The following is a 26,958-nucleotide window of genomic DNA, read 5'->3' on the forward strand; positions in this document are numbered from 1 at the left end:
AGGGGTAGATTCTTTATGCAGCGAGTTGTGAGTTCATGGAATGCCCTGCCAGTAGCAGTGGTGAACTCTCCCTCTTTATGGTCATTTAAGCAGGCATTGGATAGGCATATGGAAGTTATTGGGCTAGTGTAGGTTAGGTAGGATTTGGTTGGCGCAACATCGAGGGCCGAAGGGCCTGTACTGCGCTGTATTTTTCTATGTTCTATGTTCTATTTATCCACTTGAAGAAACTTTGAAGTTTAAAAAAACATGTGTACAATGAAAGCAGTTCTCCCAGCTCAGCTCTTCTCTGGTTTGGTTTTGGTTTGGTTTTAGCAAATAGTTTTTTTGAGGCTGCTCAAAGAAACAGCTACATGGAAGAAAGTGTTCCATGCTGAATCCATCTGCCTTCCCTCTCTCTCTCTTCTGTGTGACTTTGTGTTTGATTTTACTTTTTTGGCCAAGGAGTGTTTATGGGGATTGGTACAGGAATTTGGAACAGCATCATTAAGTTTGGATAATCTGTTGGGTTTTCTGATGGGTTAAATTATTCTGTATTCTGTTCTCTATTGTTTGCGTTTCATTCAGTATTCTCTAAATAAATTATGTTTTGTTTAAAACCAAGGGTTTTGACCAGCTGCATCACTCCTGGAATATTCATTTTACACCTGCTCAAAAAAAACGAGAAAAGTTAGGGTTTGGACTGTCCTCTTGAAATGTTTTGAGGGAGTCTTGTCTTGTCCATAACAGATGCATGTATAAAGATTTGTAAGTGTATTCATGGATAGGCCAAATTTCCTCAGCCTCCTGAAGAATTAGAAGCATTGCTATGATTTCTTGACTGTAGTTTCAATGTTGGTGGACCAGAACAATTTGTTGGTGATTGTCACTCCCAAGAAGTTGACGCTCTCGACCACCTCCACCTCAACAGCATTGATTCACAGATTCTGGGGAATTAGGAGGTGAGTCATCAGCTTTTGACCTGTTCTTGTAGCTACAATATTTATGTAACTGGTCCAGTTCAGTTTCTGGTCTTAACCTCCCGGCACAATGGGAATGTTATTGAATGTCAAGGTTAGATTCCCTCTTGTTGAAGGTGGTGATTGTCATAGAGTTGTAGAGATGTACAGCACGGAAACAGACCCTTTGGTCCAACCCGTCCATGCCGACCAAGTATCCCAACCCAATCTGCTCCCAACTGCTAGCACCCGGCCCATGTCCCTCCAAACTCGTCCTATTCATATACCCATCTAAATGTTGCAATTGTACTACCCTCCACCAATTCCTCTGGCAGCTCATTTCATACATGTACCATCTTCTGTGTGAAAACATTGCCCATTAGATCTCTTTTATATCTTTCCTCTCTCACCCTAAACCTATGCCCTCTAGTTCTGGATTCTCCAAACTCAGGGAAAAGACTTTGCCTATTTATCCTATCCATGCCTCTCATAATTTTGTAAACCTCTATAAGGTTATCCCTCAGCCTCCGACGCTCCACGAAAAACAGCCCCAGCCTGTTCAACCGCTCCCTGTAGCTCACATCCTCCAACCTTGGCAACATCCTTGTAAATTTTTTCTGAACTCTTTCAAGTTTCACAACATCTTTCCAATAGGAAGAAGACCAGAATTGCATGCAGTATTCCATTTGTGGCCTAACCAATGTTCTGTACAGCTGCAACATGACCTCCCAACTCTTGTACTCAATCCTCTGACCAATAAAGGAAAGCATACCAAATGCCTTCTTCACTATCCTATCCACCTGCAACACCAATTTCAAGGAGTTATGAACCTGCACTCCAAGGTCTCTTTGTTCAGCAACACTCCTGAGGACCTTACCATTAAGTGTATAAGTCCTGCTAAGATTTGCTTTCTGAAAATGCAGCACCTCGCATTTATCTGAATTAAACTCTATCTGCCACTTCTCAGCTCATTGGCCCATCTGATCAAGATCCTGTTGTAATCTGAGGTAACCCTCTTCGTTGTCCACTACACCTCCAATTTGGTGTCATCTGCAAACATACTAACTATACCTCTTATGCTCGCATCCAAATCATTTACATAAATGAGGAAAAGTAGTGGACCCAGCAATGATCCTTGTGACATTCCTCTGGTCACAGGCCTCCAATCTGAAAACACAGGCCTCTGTCTTCTACCTTCGAGCCAGTTCTGTATCCAAGTCTGGCATCTGTGTGATATGAATACTGCTTGCAACTTGTCAGCCCAGCCTGAATATTATCCAACTCTTGCTGCATTTCAGCATGGACTGCTTCAGTATCTGAGGAGACATGAATGATGCTGAACATTGTGCAGTCATTAGCGAACATCCAGACTTCTGATCTTGTGATGCAGGGATGGTTATTGTTGATGCAGCTGAAAATTGTTTGGCCAAGGACATAACTCTGAGGAAGTGGTGCTATGAGTTAGTGAGGGTAGGAATAGGAGGATAGAGCAGATGAATGCATGGCTGAGGAGTTGGTGCATAGGAGAAGGGTTCACATTTTTTGGATCCTCGGAATCTCTTCTGGGGAAAAAGTGATCTGTACAAGAAGGATGGATTGCGCCTGTATTGGAAGGAGATTAATATACTGGCAAGGAGATTTGCTGGAGCTGCTGGGAAGGTTTTAAACTAGTAAAGTGGAGGGGGGTGGTTTGGTAGTGGGGTTAGGAGGGGATTAGTGGTCGTGATGGGGTTGTAGTGGGGAGTGGGGGGGGGGATTGGGCGCAGTTAGGTTGGAACCCAGGGAAATAATGATGAAAGAGATCAATCTGAAACTGTTACAGTTGGGAAAGAGAGTGAGTCAAACAGTCAGAACAGGAAGGAACAAAGCAGAGAACAAGGTAGGACTGATGAGTTAAACTGCATTTACTTTAATGCGAGAGGCCTTATAGGGAAGGCAGATGAACTTGGGGCATGGTTAGGAATGCGGGATTGGGAATGTCATAGCAATTACAGAAACGCGGCTCAGGGATGGACAGGACTGGCAGCTTAATGTTCCAGGATACAAATGCGATAGATAGCAAGAATAGAAAGGGAGCAAGAGAGGAAGTGAAGTAACACTTTTGATAAGGGTATAGTATTACTGCTGTACTTACAGAGAATATTCCTGGGAAGACATCCAGGAAAGGTATTTGGCTGGAACTTGAGAAACAAATTTGTAAGGAGATTTCAAATATCTGTACGAATAATAGGGTGATTATAGTAGGGGAGAAAGTGAGGTCTGCAGATGCTGGAGATCAGAGCTGAAAGTGTGTTGCTGGAAAAGCGCAGCAGGTCGGGCAGCATCCAAGGAACAGGAAATTCGACATTTCGGGCATAAGCCCTTCATTATGCCCGAAATGTCAAATTTCCTGTTCCTTGGATGCTGCCTGACCTGCTGCGCTTTTCCAGCAACACACTTTCTGCTCTGATTATAGTAGGGGACATTAACTTACCAAACATAGACTAGGACTGCCATAATGTCAAGGATTTAGATGGAGAGGAATTTGTTAAGTATGTACAAGAAAATTTTCTTATTCGGTATGTGGATGCACCTACGAGAGAAGGTGCAAAACTTGACCTACTCTTGGGAAATAAGGCTAGGCAGGTGACTGAGGGAGCACTTTGGGGCCAGCAACCATAATTCTATTAACTTTAAAATAGTAATGGAAAAGGATAGACCAGATATAAAAGTTGAAGTTCTAAATTCAAGGAAGGCTAATTTTCATGGAAGCCTTCAAAAGTGAGACAATGAGAGTTGAGAGACAGTATATTCCTGTTCGGGAGAAAGGAAAGGCTGGTAGGCGTAAGAAATGCTGCATGACTAGAAAAATTGAGATTTTGGTTAAGGAAAAGAAAGGTGCATATGACAAGTACAGACAGGAGAGAATGAGTGAATCCTTAGAAGAGTATAAAGGCAATAGAAATATACTTAAGAGGGCAAAAAGGGAACGTGAGATAGTTTTGGAAAATAGGGTTAAGGAGACTCCAAAGGATTTTTATAAAAACCTTAAGGACAAAACGGTAAGGAGCGAAAGAAAGATCAGCAAGACAGCCTATGTGTGGAGTCGCAAGAGATGGGGGAGATACTAAACGAGTATTTTGCATCAATGTTTACTTTGGAGAATGACTTGGGAGGTAGAGGATGTGGAGAAATAGACGATGATATCTTGAAAAATGTCCATATTACAGAGGAGGAGGTGCTGGATTTCTTGAAACGCAGAAAAGTAGATAAACCCCTAGGACCTGATCAGGCGTACCCTAGAACTATGTGGGAAGTGAGGGAAGTGATTGCTGGGTGCCTTGCTGAGATGTTTGAGATTTATAGAGATTTATAAAATCATGAGGGGCATGTATAAGATAAATAGACAAGGTCTTTTCCCTGGGTTGGGCGAATCTAGAATAGGTTCAGAGTAAGAGGCGAAAGATATAAAAAGGACCTAGGGGCAACGTTTTCACGCAGAGGGTGGTATGTGTATGGAATGAGCCGCCAAAGGAGGTGGTGGAGGCTAGTATAATTACAGCATTTAAAAGGCATCTGAATCAGGAGGTTTTAGAGTGATATGGGCCAAATACATGCAAATGAAACTAGATTAGATTAGAATATTAGATTTTTTAAAAATTAGGTTCCCTACAGTGTGGAAACAGGCCCTTTGGCCCAACCAGTTCACACTGACCCTCCGAAGAGTAACCACACAGACCCATTTCCCCTCTGACTAATACACCTAACACTATGGGCAATTTAGCATGGCCAATTCACCTGACTTGCACATCTTTGGACTGTGGGAGGAATCCAGAGCACCCAGAGGAAACCCACACAGACACAGGGAGAATGTGCAAACTCCACAGACAATCACCCGAGGCTGGAATCGAACCTGGGATCCTGGTGCTGTGAGGTAGCAGTGCTAACCACTGAGCCACCATGCTGCCTCGAATATCTGGGTGGCACGGATGAGTTGGACTGAAGGATCTGTTTCCGTGCTGAATATCTCTATGACTCTATGGCTGTACTTTCTGCAGTATTGTTCTTATCCTAAAATTACAAACCTTTAGCAACTCCAGCCATTTTCTTTTGTGCTTGGTATGACTCCAACCAGTGGAGCGGCTTCTCTCATTCGCATTGACTCAAGATTTTCTCAGGCTCCTTGATACCACACTTTGTTAAATGTGGCTTTGGTATCAAGAGCAGTCACCCACTGTCACTGAATGATCAATAGCCTGGGTGTTACCATTGACCAGAAACTGAACTGAACCAGCCATGTAAATACTGTGTGTACAACAGCAGGTCAGAGGCTGGGATTTTTTTGGTGAATTGTTCACCTCTTGACTCCTAAAACCCTGTTCACCAAGACACAAGGAATGTGATGGAATATGCTCCACTCGCACATAAAAGGTTCAACACCATTCAAGACAAAACCCACTTGATTGCACCTGATTTTTCACCTTCAACAGTCACTCCTGCCACTACCAATGAACAGTGGCATGGGTGTATGCCATCTATAAGACGCACTGTAGCAACTTACTAAAGATCTTTCAGTAGCATTTTCCAAACCTCCAAGCCTAACCACCTAGAAGTACAAGGCCAGTAGAAACATGGAAACACCACCACCAGCAGGTTTTGCTCCAAACCTTAAGTCATCTTGACTGAACCACATTGCTATTCCTTCACTTTTGGGTCAAAATCCTGGAAGTCACTCTCTAACAGCACTTTAGATGCATCTGCACTACATGGACAGTAGTGATTCAACAACTTTGTTCATCATGACTTTTTAAAGGGCAGTAAGGGAAGGGCAATAAATGCTGGCCCAACAAGTAATGCATAATCCAATTAATGAATAAAACAATCCCAAACTATTTTAGCAAGCTTTTGTTCACCTTTCCTAATATTTCTTCTTTGGTTCAGTATCCAGATTTTGATTCCCTTTCCGAAGCAACTTCAAATATTCCCAACAATAAAGTCACTTTATAACTGAAAAGTTTTGTTGATTTACCCAATGCATTTATAAGCAAACAAAGAAGCTTCCGAGTGTTCGTTGGTTACATTGGTATTCTTCAAAACAATTTTAATAATGCTATATATAATAACCATATGTATGTAGTAAATATGTTTTAGTTTTATTTTATTATGAAGATCGATTATTTAAAGCTCATAAACAAACAATTATACGTTAATTATTATCTTGCAGATTTTCTTGAATTATGCAGATGCTGGCTCAAAATTTTTGTTTGGTGCAACGTACACAGACCACTTTTTTGCATTTAAGGTCAGTTTAACATATATCTTGGATATTGTGATGCCTCATGATGTTTATGATGCCTCAATTTAAATGCTAATATTCTAAAAGGCCAAGAAAACACAATAGTGAGAGCAGGAGTAGACCACATAGCTTGTCAAGCCTGCTCCGTATTCATCAATTTAATAGGAACGTAGGAACAGGAGTGGGCTATTGAGATCATTGAACCTGCTCCACCATTCGTATACGTTGTGGCTAAGTATTCAGCTCGATCTATTTCCCTCACAATCTTTACATTCCTTGATGATTTCTATCTTTATTAATATGCTCTATGATTAGCTTCCACAATCCTCTGAGGAATAAAATTTTAAAGATTTTCCATCCTCAGTGAAGATATTCCTCTTCTTAGTTGTAAATGTTTACACTTTACTCTGAGATTACATCTCCTGGTTCTCGATTCACCAGCAAGGAGAAACAGGTTATCTGTATAACCCTTTCAAAACCTGTATGAGCTTTGTCAGCTTCAAAACTTTAGAGCAAACATGTCCGTTTTCTAAGTCTCTCCTCATTCAACAATCCCTGGGATATTTCCAGTGAACTCCATTTCGCTATTGACATCTCCTTGCAACCTCCTTACAACTTACATTCCCACGCAGTGTCATCAATAATTTGGAAATATTACAACTGATGCCCATAATCAAATAATTTACTGTATATAGATTGTGAACAGCTGTGACCCAAGTGTTGATCATTGTAGTACCCCACTAGTGACTGCATGGTATTCTCATACCCATCTGTTTATTTCTATTATAATAAAGCACCCTGGGGAGTATTATGGAGCAAAGAGACCTATGGGTGCAAGTCCACAGTTCCTTGAAAGTAGAGTCACAGGTGACAGGATGGTCAAGAAGGCATTTGGCACACTTGCCCTTCATTGGTCAGAACTTTGAGTATAGAAATTAGGATGCATGTTGCAGCTGTGCAGAAAATTGGCAAGACCTCCTTTAGAATACTGCAAACCATTCTGTTGCCCCACTATAGGAAAGATGTTGTTAAATTTGAGAGGGTGCAGAAAAGACATACAGGAATGTTGCTGAGATATGAGGGTTTGAGTTATAGGGAGAGGCTGAATATGCAAGAGTTTTATTCCCTGGAGTGTTGGAGGCTGAGGGGTGACCTTGTAAGGTTTATAGAATAATGAGCATGGATAGGGTGAATAGCCAAAGTCTGTTTATGAGTGGGGGTGGGGTGGGGTGGGGTGGGGGGAGTCCAAAACTAGAGGGCATAGGTTTAAAGCAAAAGGGGAAAGACTTAAAAGGGACCTGGCTTTTTCATGCAGAGGGTGGTGCATGTATGAATGAGCTACCAGAAGAGGTGGTGGAGGTGGGTACAATTGTAACGTTTATTAGGCATCTGGATGGGTATATGAGTAGGAGGAGTTTAGAGGATTATGGGCCGAATGCTGGCAAATGCGACTAGATCAGATTGGGATGTTTGGTTGCCATGGACGAGTTGCATCAAAGGGTCTGTTTCGGTGCTGTATAATTCTGTGACCCTATAGTGGATACTGGAGATCTGAAATAAAATCGAAGTTCTGAAGAAGCTCAGTGGGTTTCGCAGCATCTATATAGCATAAAACAGGATTAATATTTTGAGCCTGATACATCTCTTCATTGGAATACGTTTACAATACTTAATGTTTGGCATGGTAGTGAAATTGAATATCTGCCAGAAATACTTAGCAATCAGTGAACTTTCGACACTGAGAAATTGAAATAAGTTAGTATTAATAAAGATCCAGTACTCAAAATTGTACTGGGTTGAAAATTGATAAACCCTCTAAACCAAATGAACTACATCCCAAGTGTTGACGAAACTGGAACATGTTTATTACTAGTCTTGACTTTCTGTCTTATAGCTGTTTCTCAATCCAAGCAAGTTTATTACCCCATCCCACATTCACTTATTGCATCCTTTATAATATATGCTTTTATTTTCCCTATTACTGACATTAAAATAAAAGGTTGTAGTTCTTCATGCTAACCATCCATCCCTAATTAAATAGTGGTGTTACATTTGTAAATATCAAGTTAGCAGGAATGTGTAGAAGTTTGAAGGATAACCACCAACAAATTCACTGTCTCGATAGCTAGCTCCTTGAGCACTGTTGGATGCATTTCATTTGGTCCAGGGATTTATCAACCTTCAACCTTTTTGTATACTGCCTATTTTTCAACATTAATTTCTTTTAGCTTTTCAGTTTCATAAGTTTTTAATCTGTTTTGATTCTCCAATTTTTTTCTTTGACAATATTACTAAACTTTTTGATACTTAGATTATCTTTTATATCTTTAAAGTCTGGTTGAAGATTTGTAGCTCGGGTGTCCGTTGTTGTGGTTCTGTTCGCCGAGCTGGAAGTTTTTGCTGCAAACGTTTCGTTCCCTGGCTAGGGAACATCATCAGTGCTATTGGAGCCTCCTGTGAAGCGCTGCTTTGATGTTTCTTCCGGTATTTATAGTGGTTTGTTCTTGCCGCTTCCGGGTGTCAGTTTCAGCTGTAGTAGTTTGTATGTGGGGTCCAGGTCTGATTGTTGAATGTAAAGTGTGTGGTGAGGCATAGGTCTAGTAGTTTAAGTATGCCGTCCTTGTTGATAGGTTCGGCCTCCTGTGTTCTGTTGTGTATGTCCAGTAGGTTGGCTATTGTTTCTCTGGCTAGGGTTTTGTCAATTGATGTGAACAGTGCCGTCACGTCGAATGGTACCATGGTTTCTTCTTTGTCTATGTGTGTATTCCTGATGATGTCCAAGAATTCCTGTGTTGATTGTATGGAGTGTTTGGATCCGCTGACTAGGTGTTTCAGTTTTTGTTGTAGTTCTTTGGCCAGTTTGTATGCTGGTGTCCCTGGTAGTGATACTATGAGTCTGAGTGGGATGTCTGGTTTGTGTACTTTGGGTAGTCCGTAGAATCTGGGGGTGTTGTTGCTTTCAGGTTTCATTCTTTGCTGGTCCGCTTTGGTTATCTGTCCGTTTTTTTGTAGATTCCTTAGTGTGTTGATTATTCTATTGGTGAGTTGTGGTGTGGGGTCGGAATCCTTCATTTGGTAGGTGTTGGTGTCTGCGAGTAGTTGTTGTGCTTTATTGATGTAGTCTGATTTATCTAAGATGACCGTCATTCTGCCTTTATCTGCCGGTAGTATGATTATGTTCTTGTCATTTTTCAGTGCTTTCAGTGCTTCCCTCTCCTTGGTGTTGAGGTTATGTGTATGTCGTTTTCTTATCATCATAGGTACGACCGTTTGTCTCACTGTTTGTTGTGTCTCTTCTGTCAGTCCATTGTTCCTGAGTGTGCATTCTAGTGCTGCTAGGAAGTCTGCTGTGTTGGCATCCCTGTAGTTGTATTTGAGTCCCTTGGCCAGTGTAGTTCTTTCCATGTCTGTGAGCTGTCTGTGGGAGAGGTTTTTAACCCAGGTGTGTGTTGTAGTGTCCTCCTGTTTGTGGGTTAGTTTGTCCATTTTTTTCTTTTAGTGCCGTTTTTTTGCGAAGTGTTGTCCTGTTCTGTCCTATAGTGATAGCCTGTTCTATGGTCCGGGTCCATTCCTGATTAGTGGTTTTTAAAATTAACGACTTTTGGCGCGAGGACATGCCACAACCAAAAGGATTAGCCACACTACCATACGTCAGGAGCGTCTCAGAACTGACAGCCAGACTACTGCGACCCTTAGGACTCATAACAGCACACAAGCCAACTTCCACACTCAGACAACAACTCACTAGAACAAAGGACCCAATAGCCAGCACGAGCCAAACTAACGTAGTTTACAAAATACCATGCAAGGACTGCACAAAACACTATATAGGACAAACAGGAAGACAGCTAACAATCCGCATCCACAAACATCAGCTAGCCACAAAACGACACGACCAGCTATCCCTAGTAGCCATACACTCAGACAACCAGGAACATGAATTTGACTGGGAAAACACTACCATCATAGGACAAGCCAGACAGAGAACAGCCAGGGAATTCCTAGAGGCATGGCATTCATCCACAAACTCCATTAACAGACACATGGACCTGGACCCCATATACAAACCACTACAGCTGAAACTGACACCCGGAAGCGGCAAGAACATCCATCAACAGACACATCGACCTGGACCCCACATACAAACTACTACAGCTGAAACTGACACCCGGAAGCGGCAAGAACAAACCACTATAAATACCGGAAGAAACATCAAAGCAGCGCTTCACAGGAGGCTCCAATAGCACTGATGATGTTCCCTAGCCAGGGAACGAAACGTTTGCAGCAAAAACTTCCAGCTCGGCGAACAGAACCACAACATCTTTTATATCTGTTATGCAATCTGTGCCTTCTATTGTGAAGGCATGAAATATTTGTTCTACATCTCACATTTTCTCATTGCTTGTGATAATCTCTCCTATCTGTTTTTATAGGGGATCAACATTAATGTCTCTTCATTGTTATATACTTCTACAAGATCTTACAATTTTTTTTATACTTTTGGCTTGTTCACTCCTATTCTGTGTTTCTTCCAAACAACTTATTGGTGGCTCTTTGCTGGTTTTTAAAACATTCCTAACCCTCAGATTTTATTATAAGTTTCTTCATTTAAATTAAATCTGTCTTTAACCTTCTGAGGGGACCACAGATGGTTTCTTTGTTGCTGCGTTTTTGTTTTTCAGTGCATTTTTTGGAACATTTTGTGCTGTTTTTTCAAATGTTTCCTACAGTTTATTTTCCACAATACCTATTAATCTATTCACCCAATAATTTCTAGCCCAGTTCATCGCTTTTACTCATACAATTTACTATGTTTACATTAAGCATTTATTGCTTTTCAGAGCAGAACTTGCCATTAAGAGACAAAAGTGAAAACTTTTTGTTTTGCACTTATTGGACTGACAGATGAACAACCAAACATAGAAAGAGAATGTTGATTTATACAGCATGAGAAGAGGGTTTGACCGTGGTTGACATTGAGATTCAGCAGGAACAGTTAACTGTAAATATTAGTTAGCTGAAAAAGAAACTCAGAACAGGCAGTTAGATTCTGAATGGTTAGGCTGTTACGATGGGAATACAGCAGCAAATAGCAGTCTCCTCGACCCTTTTCATAATGAAAAAAATTTATGGGCTAATTCCTTTTGCTAACATAAAATGGGGCCTGGTTTGTTAAATCATGTTGCTTGCAGGCTGTAAAAATACGTCACAGTGCAAGCCTGACTGATATTCTTAAATGGAGAAATGATGAAGGGTTTATCCCTGAAATGTCAATTCTCCTGCTCCTCGAATGCTGCCTGACCTGCTGTGCTTTTCCAGCACCATTCTCTCGACTCTGATATTATTAAATTGGCTTCTGGTGTAATTCTTAGCACTGTTCAGGATTATTTAATAAATGTCTAATAGCAAAATTACATCTGTATTAGAAATGGTATTCCAAGGTCTGTCTTGAAATATAGGCTGATTGAGCAAGATTTGTGTGTTCTCTGCCAAGGTCCAAAGGATGTGTTCTTTGACATGATCATGATTTATTGGGATGTACTGTCCACATATTTGCTAGTGTACTGGAACTCATTTGTATGAGAGACAAAGCATCATTTTGGCTTTACAGCAACATCCTATTAGTTTGAAAACCTCTTGCGTTTATTGCAAAGTCGCAGCATGAGATGGCTAGCTTCACCTATTATTTAAATTTTTGAGATACGTTCCCCTCAGAGGATAATCTGCGCAAGACTAGACATGTTCAGGGCCAAAAGTGGTGGCCATCGGCCCATTGGAGTTTATATGATGTATAATGAATTATAATTTGAAAATGGTAGCCTTTATTGCAAGATAGTTTTGATTCATCTTTTCTCAGCATCAAGATTGCATTTAATAGCTAAGGATCTATTAGTAAGATGCCAATATGGTTGATTTAATAGCATTAGAACCTTAGGAATTCTAATGTGTTTATTGATTTGTAAAAGTAGTCTTTCAGTCGTCAGTATCAGAAAACTCACTAACGTATTTCTTAAATAATGCATCATGGAAATGAAATCCATGGTTACTCCATTTTGACAGCAAATTTGAACTTGGGAAGGAACTTATTAAGTTGTCTAAAGAATTTGTTTGGTGCGTACACAGTGTCCTTGAAACTAATTTTTCCTGCACAAGTTGCCAAGTTCATGAGTTTGATGAAAACACCAGTGGCACATCTAGATTACCATGGTATAATGGCATAGTGCAAATGTCAATGGCTTCCTTGAATGATACATTGTTGAATAAGCTAGCAACATCAAAAGAGCACATGGACATGATATTGTTCTTGTTATATAGTTCTTGTATTATCTTTGTGAAATTGAAGGAATCCTCCACAGTAGGGAAAACGCATTTAAAACTAGTTCCAGGAGTTTGCTCTACCATTTGGGCAATTCACATTGTGCAGAAGCAGGAATTGATGAAATAGTGTGTAAAGGAACATTACGTTTGAGTATCATTGGCAGACCATGTATGTAAGGTCACAGTGATCCATTAGAATAAAAACTTGCATGATATATCACCAAACAAGCTATGACCTTTATGTAAATCCAACAAAGGTCTTGTTGTTGAATGTGGCTGTGCAGTAATTTGTAGTAGCAGATTTTATCGGATTGCACTTGGAATTGTCCTTGATCACAGTGTTCATTTTGTTGATGCGTGATACAGTGAGAGTTCACAGTATCTGGAGTTAATCTTGAAGGTTTCCAGGGCATCTCCTTCTTGATTGTATATCATTGTGCTGCTGCTGTCTGTCCTACTGGTGGGACAAAACAAATCCAGAGGTGCTGATGGTAGTGTCTGGGACATTGTTGTTAAACATGAATCCATCAGTGTGACTGTGTCAGGCTGTTGCTTGAATAGTCTGTGAGACAGCCCTCCCAATTTTAGTAATAGTCCCCAGATGTTAGTAAGGAGGACTTGGAAGGTTCGACAGGGCTATTGTTGCTGTTGTCATTTCTGGTGCCTGGGTCAGTGCCAGATTATCCATCCGGTTTTATCTTTTATTTTGTGATGTTCTACTGGTTGATACAATTGAGTAGCTTGTTCAGTGACCATTTCAGAAGGCAGTTGACTGTCAATCACATTGCTATGGCTCTAGAGTCACGTGTAGAACAAACAGAGCAGACCGGGTATTCATAGCAGATTTTCTTTCCTGAAGGACACTGGTGAACCGAATGGGTATTCTGACAATTGACAGTGGTTTTGCGGTCATCATTAAACTCTTGATTTTCAAATATTTATTGAATTCAAGTTCTGGCATGGCATGATTCAAACCCAGATCCCCAAAACATTACCTGAGTTTCTGGATTAATACTCAAGTGATAATACCGCTAGGCGATTGTTAGCTTCTGAAAATCTGTCACATTGTTGGAAGTTCCACAATATATTAGATTACTTACAGTGTGGAAACAGGCCCTTCAGACCAACAAGTCCACACTGACCCGCCAAAGCGCAACCCACCCAGACCCATTCCCCTACATTTATCCCCTCATCTAACACTACGGGCAATTTAGCATGGCCAATTCAGCTAACCTGCACATTTTTGGACTGTGGGAGGAAACCGAAGCATCTGGAGGAAACCCATGCAGACACGAGGAGAATGTGCAAACTCCACATGGAGAGTCGCTGAGGTGGGAATTGAACACGAGTCTCTGGTGCTGTGAGGCAGCAGTGCTAACCACTGTGCCACCGTGCTGCCCAACAGAGCATTAGATTAGATTCCCTACAGTGTGGAAACAGGCCCTTCAGCCCAACAGGTCCACACGGACCCTCCGAAGAGTAACCAACCCAGACCCATTTCCCTCTGACTAATGCACCTAACACTATGGGCAATTTAGCACGGCCAATTCACCTGACCTGCACATCTTTGGACAGTGGGAGGAAACTGGAGCACCCAGAGGAAACCCATGCAGACACAAGGAGAATGTGCAAAGTCCACACAGATAGTTGCCCAAAGCGGGAATTGAACCTGGGTCTCTGGCGCTGTGAGTCGTAGAGATGTACAGCACGGAAGCAGACCCTTCGGTCCAACTCATCCATGTTGACCAGATATCCCAACCTAATCTCGTCCAATTTGCCAGCATTTAATCCATATACTTGTAAACCATTCCTAAGCACATACCCATCCACATGCTTTTTATATGTTGCAATTGTACTAGCCTCCACCACTTCTTCTGGCAGCTCATTCCATATATCCACCATCCTCTGGTATATCCCAGAACTCTATGGGAGGCTGGGGAAGTGACTGCTGTGCCCCTTGCTGAGTTATTTATATCATCAATAGTCACAGGTGAGGTACTGGAAGAATGGAGCGTAGCTAACATGGTGCCACTATTTAAGAAAGGTAGTAAGGACAAGCTAGGGAGTTATAGACCAGTGAGCCTGATGTCAGTGGTGGGCAAGGCAATCCTGAGGGACAGGATGTACATGTATTTGGAAAGGCAAGGACGTATTAGGGATAGTAAACATGACTTTGTGCTTGGGAAATCATGTCTGATGAACTTGCTTGAGTTTTTTAAAGTGTGAGCTTTTATTGGTAGAGGGATTGGGTTTCGGTGACGTGACGTCATACTGCAGCTGTACAAACTCTGGTGCGGCCTCACTTGGAGTAGTGTGTACAATTCTGGTCACTGCATTATAGAAAGGATGTGGAAGCTTTGGAAAAGGTTCAGAGGAGATTTACTAGGATGTTGCCTCATGTGGAGAGAAGGTCTTATGAGGAAAGGCTGAGGGACCTTAGGCTATTTTCATTAGAGAGGTTGAGAGGTGACTTAATTGAGACAAATAAGATAATCAGAGGGTTAGACAGGGTGGACAGTGAGAGCCTTTTTCTTCGGATGGTAATGATAGCACAAGGGGACATAGCTATAAATTGAGAGGTCATAGATATAGGGCAGATGTTAGAGGTAGTTTCTTTAGACAGAGAGTAGTAGGAGTGTGGAACGCACTTCCGGCAACAATGGTAGACTAGCCAAGTTTAAAGGCATTTAAACTGTCATTGGATAAACATATGGATGAAAATGGAATAGTGTAGGATAGATAGGCTTCAGATTGGTTCCACAGGTCAGTGCAACATCGAAGGCCGAAGGGCCTGTGCTGCTCTGTAATTCTATGTTCTAAGTAACAAAGTGAATTGATGAGGGCAGAGCAATGGACATGATCTATATGGACTTCAGTAAGACGTTTGACAAAGTTCCCCATGGGATACTGGTTAGCAAGGTTACATCTCATGGAATACAGGAGAATTAGCCATTTGGATACAGAATTGGCTCGAAGGTAGAAGAGAGAGGGTGCTGATGGAGGGTTGCTTTTAAACTGGAGGCCTGTGACCAGTGGAGTACCACAGGATTATTGCTGGGTCCACTCCTTTTCGTCATTTAGATAAATGATTTGGATGTGAACATCGCGGTATAGTTAGTAAGTTTGCAGATGACACCAAAATTGGAGCTGTAGTGGACAGCGAAGAAGGCTACCTCAGGTTACAATGGGATTTTGATCAGATGGCCAATGTGCTGAGGAGTGGCAGATGGAGTTTAATTTAGATAAATGAGGGATGCTGTATTTTGGAAAAGCAAATCTGAGCAGGACCTATACACTTAATGGTAAAGACCTGGGGAGTGTTGCTGAACAAAGAGACCTGCAGGTTCATAGCTCCTTGAAAGTGGAGTCGCAGGTAGATAGTGAAGAAGGCATTTGGTATACTTTCCTTTATTGGTCAGAGTATTGTGTATAGGAGTTGGGAGGTCATGTTGTGGCTGTACCAGACATTGGTTAGGCCACTATTGGAATATTGGGTGCAGTTTTGGTCTCCTTCCTATTGGAAGGATGTTATGAAACTTGAAAGGGTTCAGAAAAGATTTACAAGACTGTTGCCAGGGTTGGAGGATTTGAAGTATAGGGAGAGGTTGAATAGGCTGGGGCTGTTTTCCCTGGAGCGTCAGAGGCTGAGGGGTGACCTTATAGAGGTTTATAGAATCATGAGGGGCATGATTAGGTTAAAGTCTTTTCCCTGGGGTGGGGGACTCCAGAATTAGAGGGCATAGGTTTAGGTTAAGAGGGGAACTAAGGGACAACTTTTTCATGCAGTGGTCAAAAGGAAGTTACTCATATATTGCACCTATTTCATCAAGAAAAGTATCATAGAACATAGAACAATACAGTGCAGAACAGGCCCTTCGGCCCTCGATGTTGTGCCGACTTGTGAACTATTCTCAGCTCGTCCCCCTACACTATCCCAGCATCCATCCATGTGCTTATCTAAGGATTGTTTAAATCTCCCTAATGTGACTGAGTTGACTACATTAGCAGGTAGGGCATTCCACGCCCTTACCACTCTCTGGGTAAAGACCCTGCCTCTGACCTCTGTCTTAAATCTATTACCCCTCAATTTGTAGTTATGCCCCCTCGTACAAGCTGACGTCATCATCCTAGGAAAAAGACTTCCACTGTCTACCCTACCTAATCCTCTGATCATCTTGTGTGTCTCAATCAAATCCCCTCTTAGCCTTCTTGTTGCCAATGAGAACAGGTTCAAGTCTCTCAGCCTTTCCTCATAAGAGCAGCCTTTCCCTTCAGACCAGGCAACATCCTGGTAAATCTTCTCTGCATCCTTTCACATCCTTCCCGAAATATGGGGACCAGAACTGTACACAAGCGTGGCCGCACCAGTGTTTTGTATAGTTGCAGCATGATATTGCGGCCCCAGAACTCAATCCCTCCAAGAATTAGACCTAACACGCCGTATGCCTTCTTAACAGCACTATCTACCTGGGAGGCAACTTTCAGGGAACTATGTACATGGACTCCAAGATCCCTCTGCGCATCCAAACTACCAAGAATTTTCCATTGACCCAGTACTCTGCCTTCCTGTTATTCTTCCCAAAGTGCATCACCTCACATTTAGCTGCATTGAACTCCATTTGCCACCTCTCAGCCCAATTCTGCAGTTTTTACAAGTCCCTCAGAACCTGTACCATTCTTCCACACTGTCCACTACTCCACCAACTTTAGTGTCATCTGCAAATTTACTAATCCATCCACCTATGCCTGCGTCTAAGTCATTTATAAAAACGACAAACAGTAATGGTCCCAAAACAGATCCTTGTGACACACCACTAGTAACCGGACACCAGGCTGAATATTTTCCATCAGCCACCACTAGCTACCTTCTTTCAGAAAGCCAGTTTCTAATCCAAACTGCTAAATCACTCTCAATCCCATGCCTCTGCATTTTCTCCAACAGCCTACCATGTGGAACCTTATCAAAGGCTTTACTGAAGTCCATGTATACCACATCATCTGCCCTACCCTCATCTATATGCTTGGTCACCTTCTCAAAAAACTCAATGAGGTTTGTGCGACACGACCTGCCCTTGATGAAACCATGTTGACTATCTGAAATCAAATTGTTGCTTGCTAGATGGTTATAAATCTTATCTCTTATAATCCTTTCTAAAACCTTTCCTTCAGCAGAAGTATGGCTCACTGGTCTATAATTACCTGGGTCATCTCTAAAGCCCTTCTTAAACAAAGGCACAACATTTGCAATCCTCCAGTCCTCTGGTACCAAACCTGTAGACAATGACAACTCAAATATCAAAGCCAAAGACTCTGCTATATCCTCCCTAGCTTCCCATAGAATCCTCGGATAAATCCCATCTGGCCCAGGGGACATGTCTACTTTTACTCCTTCTAGAATTGATAACACCTGTTCGTAACTGACCTCGATCCTTTCTCGTCTAATATCTCGTACCTCATTCTTCTCCTCAACAACATTGTCATTTTCCTGAATGAAAACCAATGAGAAGTGTTCATTTAGCATCTCTCCGATCTCCACAGGGTCCACACTCAACTTCCCACTTCTGCCTATGATTGGCCCTATTCGTACCCTAATCATCCTTTTATTCCTCACATGCCTACAGAAACCTTTAGGGTTCTCCTTTATTCTATTTACTAAAGACTGTGTGTGTCCTCTCTCTGCTCTTCTTAACTCTCTCCTTAAATCCTTCCTAGCTGATCTGTGACTCTCCATCGTCTCATGTGAACCATCTTGCCTCATCAACACATAAGCCTCCTTCTTCTTCGTAACAATAGATGCAATTTCTGTTGTAAAACATGGTTCTCTTACTTTATCACTTCCTCCCTGTCTGACAGGGATAAACCTATCAAGGACACGCAAAATCTGTTCCTTAAACCAGCTCCACAATTCCATTGTCTGCATCCCTTGCATTTTGCTACCCCATTCTATGCATCCTAATTCTTGCCTAATCGCATTATAATTGCCCTTGCCCTATTGATAATTCTTGACCTGTGGCATGTCTATGTGGATGTCCATCGCTAAACTAAATGTAACTGAATTATGGTCACTCTCTCCAAAGTGCTCACCTACAACTAAATCAAACACCTGGCCTGGTTCATTACCAAGCACCAGATCCAGTGTGGTCTCCCCTCTTGTTGGCCCTTCGACATACTGTGTCAGGAAACCCTCCTGTACACATTGGACAAAACCACACCCATCTGATGTACTCGAGCTATAGCATTTCCAGTCAATGTTGGGGAAGTTAAAGTCCCCCATAATGACCATCCTGTCCCTTTCACTCCTACCCAGAATAATTTTGCTAATCTTCGCTTCCACCTCCCTGGAACTCTGGGGAGGCCTATAAAAAACTCCAAGCAGTGTGACCTCTCCTCTCCTGTTTCTAACCTCAGCCCACACTACTTCAGTAGACGACTCCTCATCAAAAGTCCTCCTAACCACTGTTATACTATCCTTGACTGACAAGGCCACAACTCCCCCTCTTTTACCGCTTTGGCCTGTTCTTAATGAAAGATCTAAACCCTGGAACCTGCAACATCCATTCCTCACCCTGCTCTATCCATGTCTCCGAAATGGCCACAACATCCAAGTCCCAGGTACCTATCCATGCTGCAAGCTCACCTACCTTATTTCGGATACTTCTGGCGTTGAAGTAAACACACTTCAAACCACTTCACCGTCTGTCACCACATTCCTGTGACCCTGAAATCCTGTCCCTGTACTTCCTACTCTCATCCTCTTGTGCACTGCAACTACATCTTCCATTCCCATCCCTCTGCTGAGCTAGTTTAAACCCACCCGAATAGCACCAGCAAATTTCCCACCAGGATATTAGTACCCCTCTGGTTCAAGTGAAGACTGTCCTGTTTGTACAAGTCCCACCTTCCCCAGAATGAGCCCCAATTATCCAAGAACCTGAAACCCTCCCTCCTGCACCACCCTTTAGGCCATGTGTTCAGCTGATACCTCTCCCTATTCCTTGCCTCGCTATCACGTGGCATGGGTAACAAACCAGAGATAACAACTCTGTTTGTTCTATCTCTCAGCTTCCACCCTAGCTCCCTGAAATCCTGCGTTACATCCCTATCCCTCTTTCTATCTGTGTCATTGATACCTACATGGACAATGACTTGAGACTGGTCACTCTCTCCCTTCAGGCCACCAAATGTACGATCTGAGACATCACGGACCCTGGCACTTGGGAGGCAACACACCAATCGTGAGTCTTGTTCACTCCCAACAAATGGAGAACCTCAATCCCTGCTATACTCCCTTTGGCAACATCTTAGCCAATCAGAGTTTACCTGCATGTTCTGAACTTTTTTCAGTAAGCTGAGATTGATGGTGAATGGTTCCTGGTTCATCTCCATGCCAACCATGGTGCAAACAATCTGCAGTTTCTTCTTATGTTGTAAATTAGTGTATTGCTTTTCCAAGTTTGAAGTCTTGCATGGCAGGTCCTGATTAGTATAAAATTAAAGTTTTGATTTCATGTTTCTTTTTAGTAATGTTTGAGTTAAACATTCTTGTTTATAGCTATTTGATAGCATCGACCTTGAGTATTGTTGAAAAAAGACACATTTTGTTTGTCTTTGCATGAGTTAGCACATTATCAGGAATATTGATGTAAAAGGAGAAAACATTTTCCTATATGAGAAGATCGTGCTTATTGGTTGGCAAGTAGACTCGATTGGGGTAGAGATGATGCACTGGAGAATGCAACAGTTAGATTATTACTCACAGTTAACTACCAAACTTGTTTAAATTCAAACCAGGCAGATTGGCTCTGATTGACATTGTCCTGAGAATGCCTGTTCCCTTTTTTTGTTATGATGAAACAAGCACAATGTCAGTACACATTCTTTCTGTTTCCGAAGAACTTGGCTATGAGTCCTAATATGTGTAGTTCCATATGCACAAGTGAGCTATGCTACAAGTCCAACTGATAATCTTACTTTCATTGCCAGCATAATTCTTAACACACTCAAAAGTTATTTTCCAAATTCACATCTAATGTTGGACACAGTGTTTTGAGTTTTGCGCGAATGGGTTGATTAGGTATGATCAGTACCTTGCTTTTTGAGAATAGCTGAAGAGACATTCGGTATAATACAAGCTGTTAGTCTTTGGGATGCACAGCCTATATTTATCCTGACATGGAAATTCATATACCACATTACTGATTTGTGTCAGAATGTCTTTTGGCTTGATGGCAACATTCTGTTAAACACCACGCATATTGCTACTGCATAGTACTAATGTGAACCAGCAAGCTTTGCCTCTTGGTCAAACTTTTGAGGTACTTTAGTATTCCACTGAAGTTAGTTTGGGCACTTTTCAGGATCTAAAGTAGTGGCAAAAAGCCAATTCAAGAGTTTGCATGATATACAATGAGATTCATTCTGATCCAGGAAACCATTGTCTCACAGGATGGATTTTTTGAAGTGCCTATCTTAGCCTCATGCTTGCATGATGTGCAGTTGGCTCAAGTCCTTTATGAAATGGGCCAAAAAGCCAATCTTATGGCATGTAAAACTGGAGGGGTCCCTGCATATTTACGTGAAGTAACCTTGGAGTAGACAGTAGTAAGGAATCCCAAGGCATTGTTCTTGTTATTATTTATGATTGCAGTATGTCACTTTTGATTTTATTTAATGATCATTATTTTCTAGTGACTCTTTGACAATGACATTATCAATTAACTCTGCCTCGTAATATAATCAAGATCTAAGACAGCTTTATCCTTTGTCAGTTCCATGACACGTTGTTCCAGAAAATGGACATAAACACATTCTACAAACTCTCCTTCTGATCACACTTGCTAATTTGTAATACTACCTTTGTTGCATAATCCATTAATTTCTTATTTAATGCTTTGGCCAATGGTAAAACTATTGTCAGGAGGTCCACAAACTACTCCCTGCCCCACAGTGTTTTCTGATCCCTTTGATTCCTAACTTACACTAATTCTGAATTGAGAGTGTGTTGCTGGAAAAGCACAGCAGATCAGGCAGCATTCAAGGAGCAGGAAAATCGGTGTTTTGGGCCGGCGCCCTTCATCAGGAATGAGGCCTCGTTCCTGATGAAGGGCTCCGGCCTGAAATGTTGATTTTCCTGTTCCTCGGATGCTACATAACTTGCTATGCTTTTCCAGCAACACACTCTCAAATCTGATCTCTCTGTAGACCTCACTGTCTTCCACTAATATTGATGCTGCTTCATGATTTCGAAGACAAACTCTTTTCTTATTAATATCCTTATGTCATTCCTTATTCTTAGGGCTACAGTTTCCTCCTTTGCCATTCTGTGTCTCTTTCTAAGATATTGTATAATCTAGAATATTTATCTCCCAGCACTGATCACTTGGAACGATATCTGTAAGATTGATTTTATTTGTTCCTCAAGTTCATCTTTCATATTGTAGATGCATCAAGCATTCAACTAAGGAATCTTTGACTTTTTTAAAACTTCTATTACCTGCAATTATCTTATTTGCTAATGCACAATTTATGTTAATGTCTCTGTCGCTTCCTGTCTTACTCTGTTTGACTTTACCCACATTAGTAGACAGTTTAGTGACCTCAACCTTATCCTTTGGATTTCTAAATCACTCCGCAGTACATACTAGATCTCCATAACTGTCTGATTCACAGTTATACCCTGCTGTCCCGATTAACCAGGTCCAAAGTTCTAGGGGAAAGTAAGGACTGCAGATGCTGGAGATCAGATTCAAAAATATGGTGTTGGAAAAGCACAGCCAGTCAGGCAGTATTTGAGGAGCAGAAGAGTCAATGTTTCGAGCATAAGCTCTTCATCAGGAATCAGCTCCAAAGTTCTCCTGAATCTAAGGGGTGGATTGCCTACTGCACAATCCAAGAAACTCACCCCTTCATGATGTCCCGTAATGCTTTCAACTAAAATTCCAGGCCAGCTACTCTGAGCTGAGCTTGTGCAGGCCGCAAGTATGCTTCTCCACAATTGCTTTGCATTTCCACAGATTCCCATGTGCTGCATTCATGATACATCGAAATCTTTCCCATGTTTGTCTAGCATTATTTATTTAGTTAATTAGTTGTCAATTTACATTGCTAAACTTTAATTCAGCCATAGTGTAATTTACCAAATGCACTTTATTTTGTTATTAGGTTTTACCAATAGTGATTTTCTTCAGCACAACAATTTCCATATTGTATTATCTTGGATTTATACAATGGCTCATTTTGAAGGTATGCAAATTAAAACACTTTTTAATTATTTTTAAAATTTGGCTATTTGCCCACACTAAACTCCTATGCATTAGGGTGGGCTGAAGATAGATCATTTATCAGTGTAGATCATTTCAACATGGAAAGAACCACAATTGAGGTTTTCAGTATATGTGCTAGACCATGTTAGAGGACTGTACCCAGAAATATGATGTGAATCAAGTTGCTATTGAAGCTTAAGATATGTATAATGAGAATAATCACTGGATGTAGCAATATTATTTCTTTCCACAAATAATGACAAAAAAAGTCCCACTGTCAGTCATGTTGCAGGCTTTATAGAACTTAACTTCTGGATGATGGTTCACAGAGTGCTCAGTCCTTTGATCTAAGTGGGACTGGCTTGCAGTTTAGTGCCTGTTTCTTTTTACAAATAGGGAAATGAGTTGAAACATTTTGTTAAAGCTTTTTCACTTTATTTGCACGGCTTTTTTTGCATATGCCACCTTCAGATGTAAGTACACCATCTGCACTTTGAGGATGGCTGAAAAATGTAAAGAAGACCTTGTCCCTGAAATCTTTATATCTTTTTCTCTCCTTTGTGCCTGGATCCGGTGGTCTTATTCAAGTTATTGCTTGAATTGTGCTAGAACGTTTGCCCCCTCCACCAAATCACACCCCAGTTTTATACCTTTCTGCAATCTTCAAATGGAATCTAGGTACGAATGTGTCACTATAATAACACATTGCACACTTTGCAAACTTTGAACTTAAGCTTTGATACTTTTTTCAAAATAATGCTATTCAATACTGTGACAAGGAACATCATAATTCAAATTTATTTAAACAAATAGAGGAATTATATTCAATTCTGCATAGGCCTAAAGCTATCAATTGTATAAAATAAAGTCAATAGTACATTTACAAAAACTATTTTTGCAAAACGCTCTGCATTATAGATCATTAATTACTTGTGGTCCTCCACCTTCCAAACCCATATTCATTTCCGTATAGAAGCACTAGGGCAACAGATATCTGAGAACACCATGACCTGCACATTCCCCTGCAAGTTGCTCACCATCCTGACTTTGAAAAATGTTGCCATTCTTTCACTGTTGCTTGATCGAAATCCTGGAGTTCCCTTCCTAACAGCATTGTGGACCAACCTACATCATGTAGACAGCAGCAGTTCAAGAAGGCAACTCACCAGCACCAGCTCCTCAAGGGCAGCTCGAGATGGGCAAAAATGGTGGCCAGCCAATGCCACCCATGTCCCACAAGGAAATAAAAAACTCAAATGATTAAATTTCTTTGTACCAATTCCAGGAGATATTTTAGACTGTTTTCCATTTTTCAGATTGGCTGGATAATGCAAATGTCCATGGATACATCTCCCACAGAGTCATTGGTGGCAGCAGGCAACATTTTTGTGGGACAGGTGTGTAATGCTCAAATGAATAAGTAGAATTAATTTTCGCTAACTTGCCAATTTAAGCATTGCAAGGTCAGTTTCTTCTCTGCCTCCATTTGGCACCAGGCATACAAAATGCAGTGGATTTGTGATTTAGCTACAATGACCTGAACTTCCCTTTAATTTCAGTTGAAGTCATCACTTCCCATTCTTATTCCTGATTCAAGTTGCTCCTGAGAGGGCTTTGCATCTTAAAATTTTGTTGGAAATACAATCTCTGCATGAGGCCTTGTCATGGACTTGCTGCTCGCTCTTCTCAGATCTGAAGTGGAGCTGTCAAAAGTTTTCTTAATGGATTTTTTCTTGATTATATGTTTTTGGAGATAGGTCTCTTGATTAAACTTAAACTATAACCCATAGCTATTAATTTAACCTGGGGCAGTGTTTGTAGAGGAATAAGATGGTGTTATTTTCTGGGTCTGTAGATTGTGAAGGAGCAATAATGGCCTTTGCAGTGATATGTACTTCTTGTCAGATGTGGGAGTTTAAAGAGAGTTTAAGGGTTACTGCGCATTATATCTGCCATAAATGCTGTTGGATGCGAATCTTATCAGATTGAGCGGATCGGTTGGAGACAGATAAAAGCGATGAGGAATTTGCAACAGCAACAGTATGTGATGGATGGCAGTTATAGGAAGGGGGGAAGTCTCAGATACAGTCACATAGATGGGTTAACTCCAGGAAGGGTGAGAGAGGTCGTCAGGAGTCTTTTGTGGATATACCCATTTCAAACATAATGCTGTTTTGAAAAATGCAGGGGGTGATGGATTCTCAGGGGAATGTAGCACGGTCAGCCAAGTTTCTGGTATTGAGACTGGCTCTAATGCAACAAGGGGTACGTCGGCTTCCAAGAGATCAATTGTGTTAGGGGATTCTGTAGTTAGAGATACAGACAGACGTTTCTGTGGCCAGCAGAGAAAAAGCAAAATGGTGTGTTGTTTCCCTGGTGCCAGGATTAAGGATGTCTCAGAGAGAGTGCAGAATGTTCTCACGGAGGAGAGGGGCCAGCAGGAGGTCATTGTTCACATTGGAACCAACGACATTGGAAGGGAAAAGGTTGAGACTCTGAAGGGAGATTACAGAGAGTTAGGCAGCAATTTAAAAAGGAGTTCCTCAAGGATAGTAATATCTGGATTACTCCCAGTGCTATGAACTAGTGAGGGCAGGAATAGGAGGATAGAGCAGATGAATGCATGGCTGAGGAGCTGGTGTATGGAAGGATTCACAGTTTTGGGTCATTGGAATCTCTTTTGGGGTAGAAGTGACCCGTACAAGAAGGACGAATTGCACCTAAATTGGAAGGGAACTAATATACTGGCAGGGAAATTTTCTAGAACTGCTTGGGAGGATTTAAACTCCTCCCAAGTAAGGTGGGGGGGGGGGTGGGGTGGGAGAGGTGGGACCCAGGGAGATAGTGAGGAAAGAGATCGATCTGAGACTGGTACAGTTGAGAACAGAAGTGAGTCAAACAGTCAGGGCAGGCAGGGACAAGGTAGGACTGCATTTATTTCAATGCAAGGGGCCTAACAGGGAAGGCAGATGAACTCAGGGCATGGTTAGGAACATGGGCTGGGATATCATAGCAATTACGGAAACATAGCTCAGAGATGGGCAGGACTGGCAGCTTAATGTTCCAGGATACAAATGCTACAGGAAAGATAGAAAGGGAGACAAGAGAGGAGGGGGAGTGGCATTTTTGATAAGAGATAGCATTACAGCTGTGCTGAGGGAGGATATTCACGGAAATACATCCAGGGAAGTTTTTGGGTGGAACTGAGAAATAAGAAAGGGATGATCACGTTATTGGGATTATATTATAGACCCCCCAATAGTCAGAGGGAAATTGAGAAACAAACTTGTAAGGAGATCTCAGCTATCTGTAGGAATAATAGGGTAGTTATGGTAGGAGATTTCATCTTTTCAAACATCGACTGGGACTGCCATAGTGTTAAAGGTTTAGATGGAGAGGAATTTCTTAAGTGTGTACAAGACAATTTTCTGATTCAGTATGTGGATGTACCTACTAGGGAAGGTGCAAAACTTGACCTCCTCTTGGGAAATATGGCAGGGCAGGTGACTGAGGTGTCAGTGGGAGAGCACTTTGGGGCAGCGACCATAATTCTATTCGTTTTAAAATAGTGATGGAAAAGGATAGACCAGATCTACAAGTTGAAGTTCTAAATTGGAGAAAGGCCAATTTTGACAGTATCAGGCAAGAACTTTTGAAAGCTGATTGGAGGCAGATGTTCGCAGATAAAGGAACGGCTGGAAAATGGGAAGCCTTCAGAAATGCGATAACAAGAATCCAGAGAAAGTATATTCCTGTCAGGGTGAAAGGAAAGGCTGGTAGGTACAGGGAATGCTGGATGACTAAAGAAATTGAGGAGAAAGTGAGGACTGCAGATGCTGGAGATCAGAGCTGAAAATGTGTTGCTGGAAAAACGCAGCAGGTCAGGCGACATCCAAGGAACAGGAGATTCGACGTTTCGGGCATAAGCCCTTCTTCAGGACTGAAGAAGGGCTAATGCCCGAAACGTTGAATCTCCTGTTCCTTGGATGCTGCCTGACCTGCTGCGCTTTTCCAGCAACACATTTTCAGCTAAAGAAATTGAGGGTTTGGTTAAGAAAAAGAAGGAAGCATATGTCAGGTATAGACAGGATAGATCGAGTGAATCCTTAGAAGAGTATAAAGGAAGTAGGAATATACTTAAGAGGGAAAAAGGGGACATGAGATA

The 26,958-nt window shown here is 41.6% G+C and overlaps 1 protein-coding gene across 1 annotated transcript in view; it reads left to right on the top strand.

The window, feature by feature from the left end:
• Positions 1 to 26,958, top strand: part of LOC132825926 (solute carrier family 28 member 3-like) — a 152,375-nt gene that overhangs the window by 75,150 nt on the left and 50,267 nt on the right. Inside the window, exons 6-8 of the mRNA XM_060841569.1 lie at positions 6,142 to 6,219; positions 22,693 to 22,773; positions 24,110 to 24,190. Of these exons, the coding sequence (XP_060697552.1) occupies positions 6,142 to 6,219; positions 22,693 to 22,773; positions 24,110 to 24,190 (240 nt within the window). The remainder of the gene's footprint in view (positions 1 to 6,141; positions 6,220 to 22,692; positions 22,774 to 24,109; positions 24,191 to 26,958) is intronic.

Source organism: Hemiscyllium ocellatum, chromosome 2 (genome assembly GCF_020745735.1).
Source record: "Hemiscyllium ocellatum isolate sHemOce1 chromosome 2, sHemOce1.pat.X.cur, whole genome shotgun sequence".
NCBI lineage: Eukaryota > Metazoa > Chordata > Chondrichthyes > Orectolobiformes > Hemiscylliidae > Hemiscyllium > Hemiscyllium ocellatum.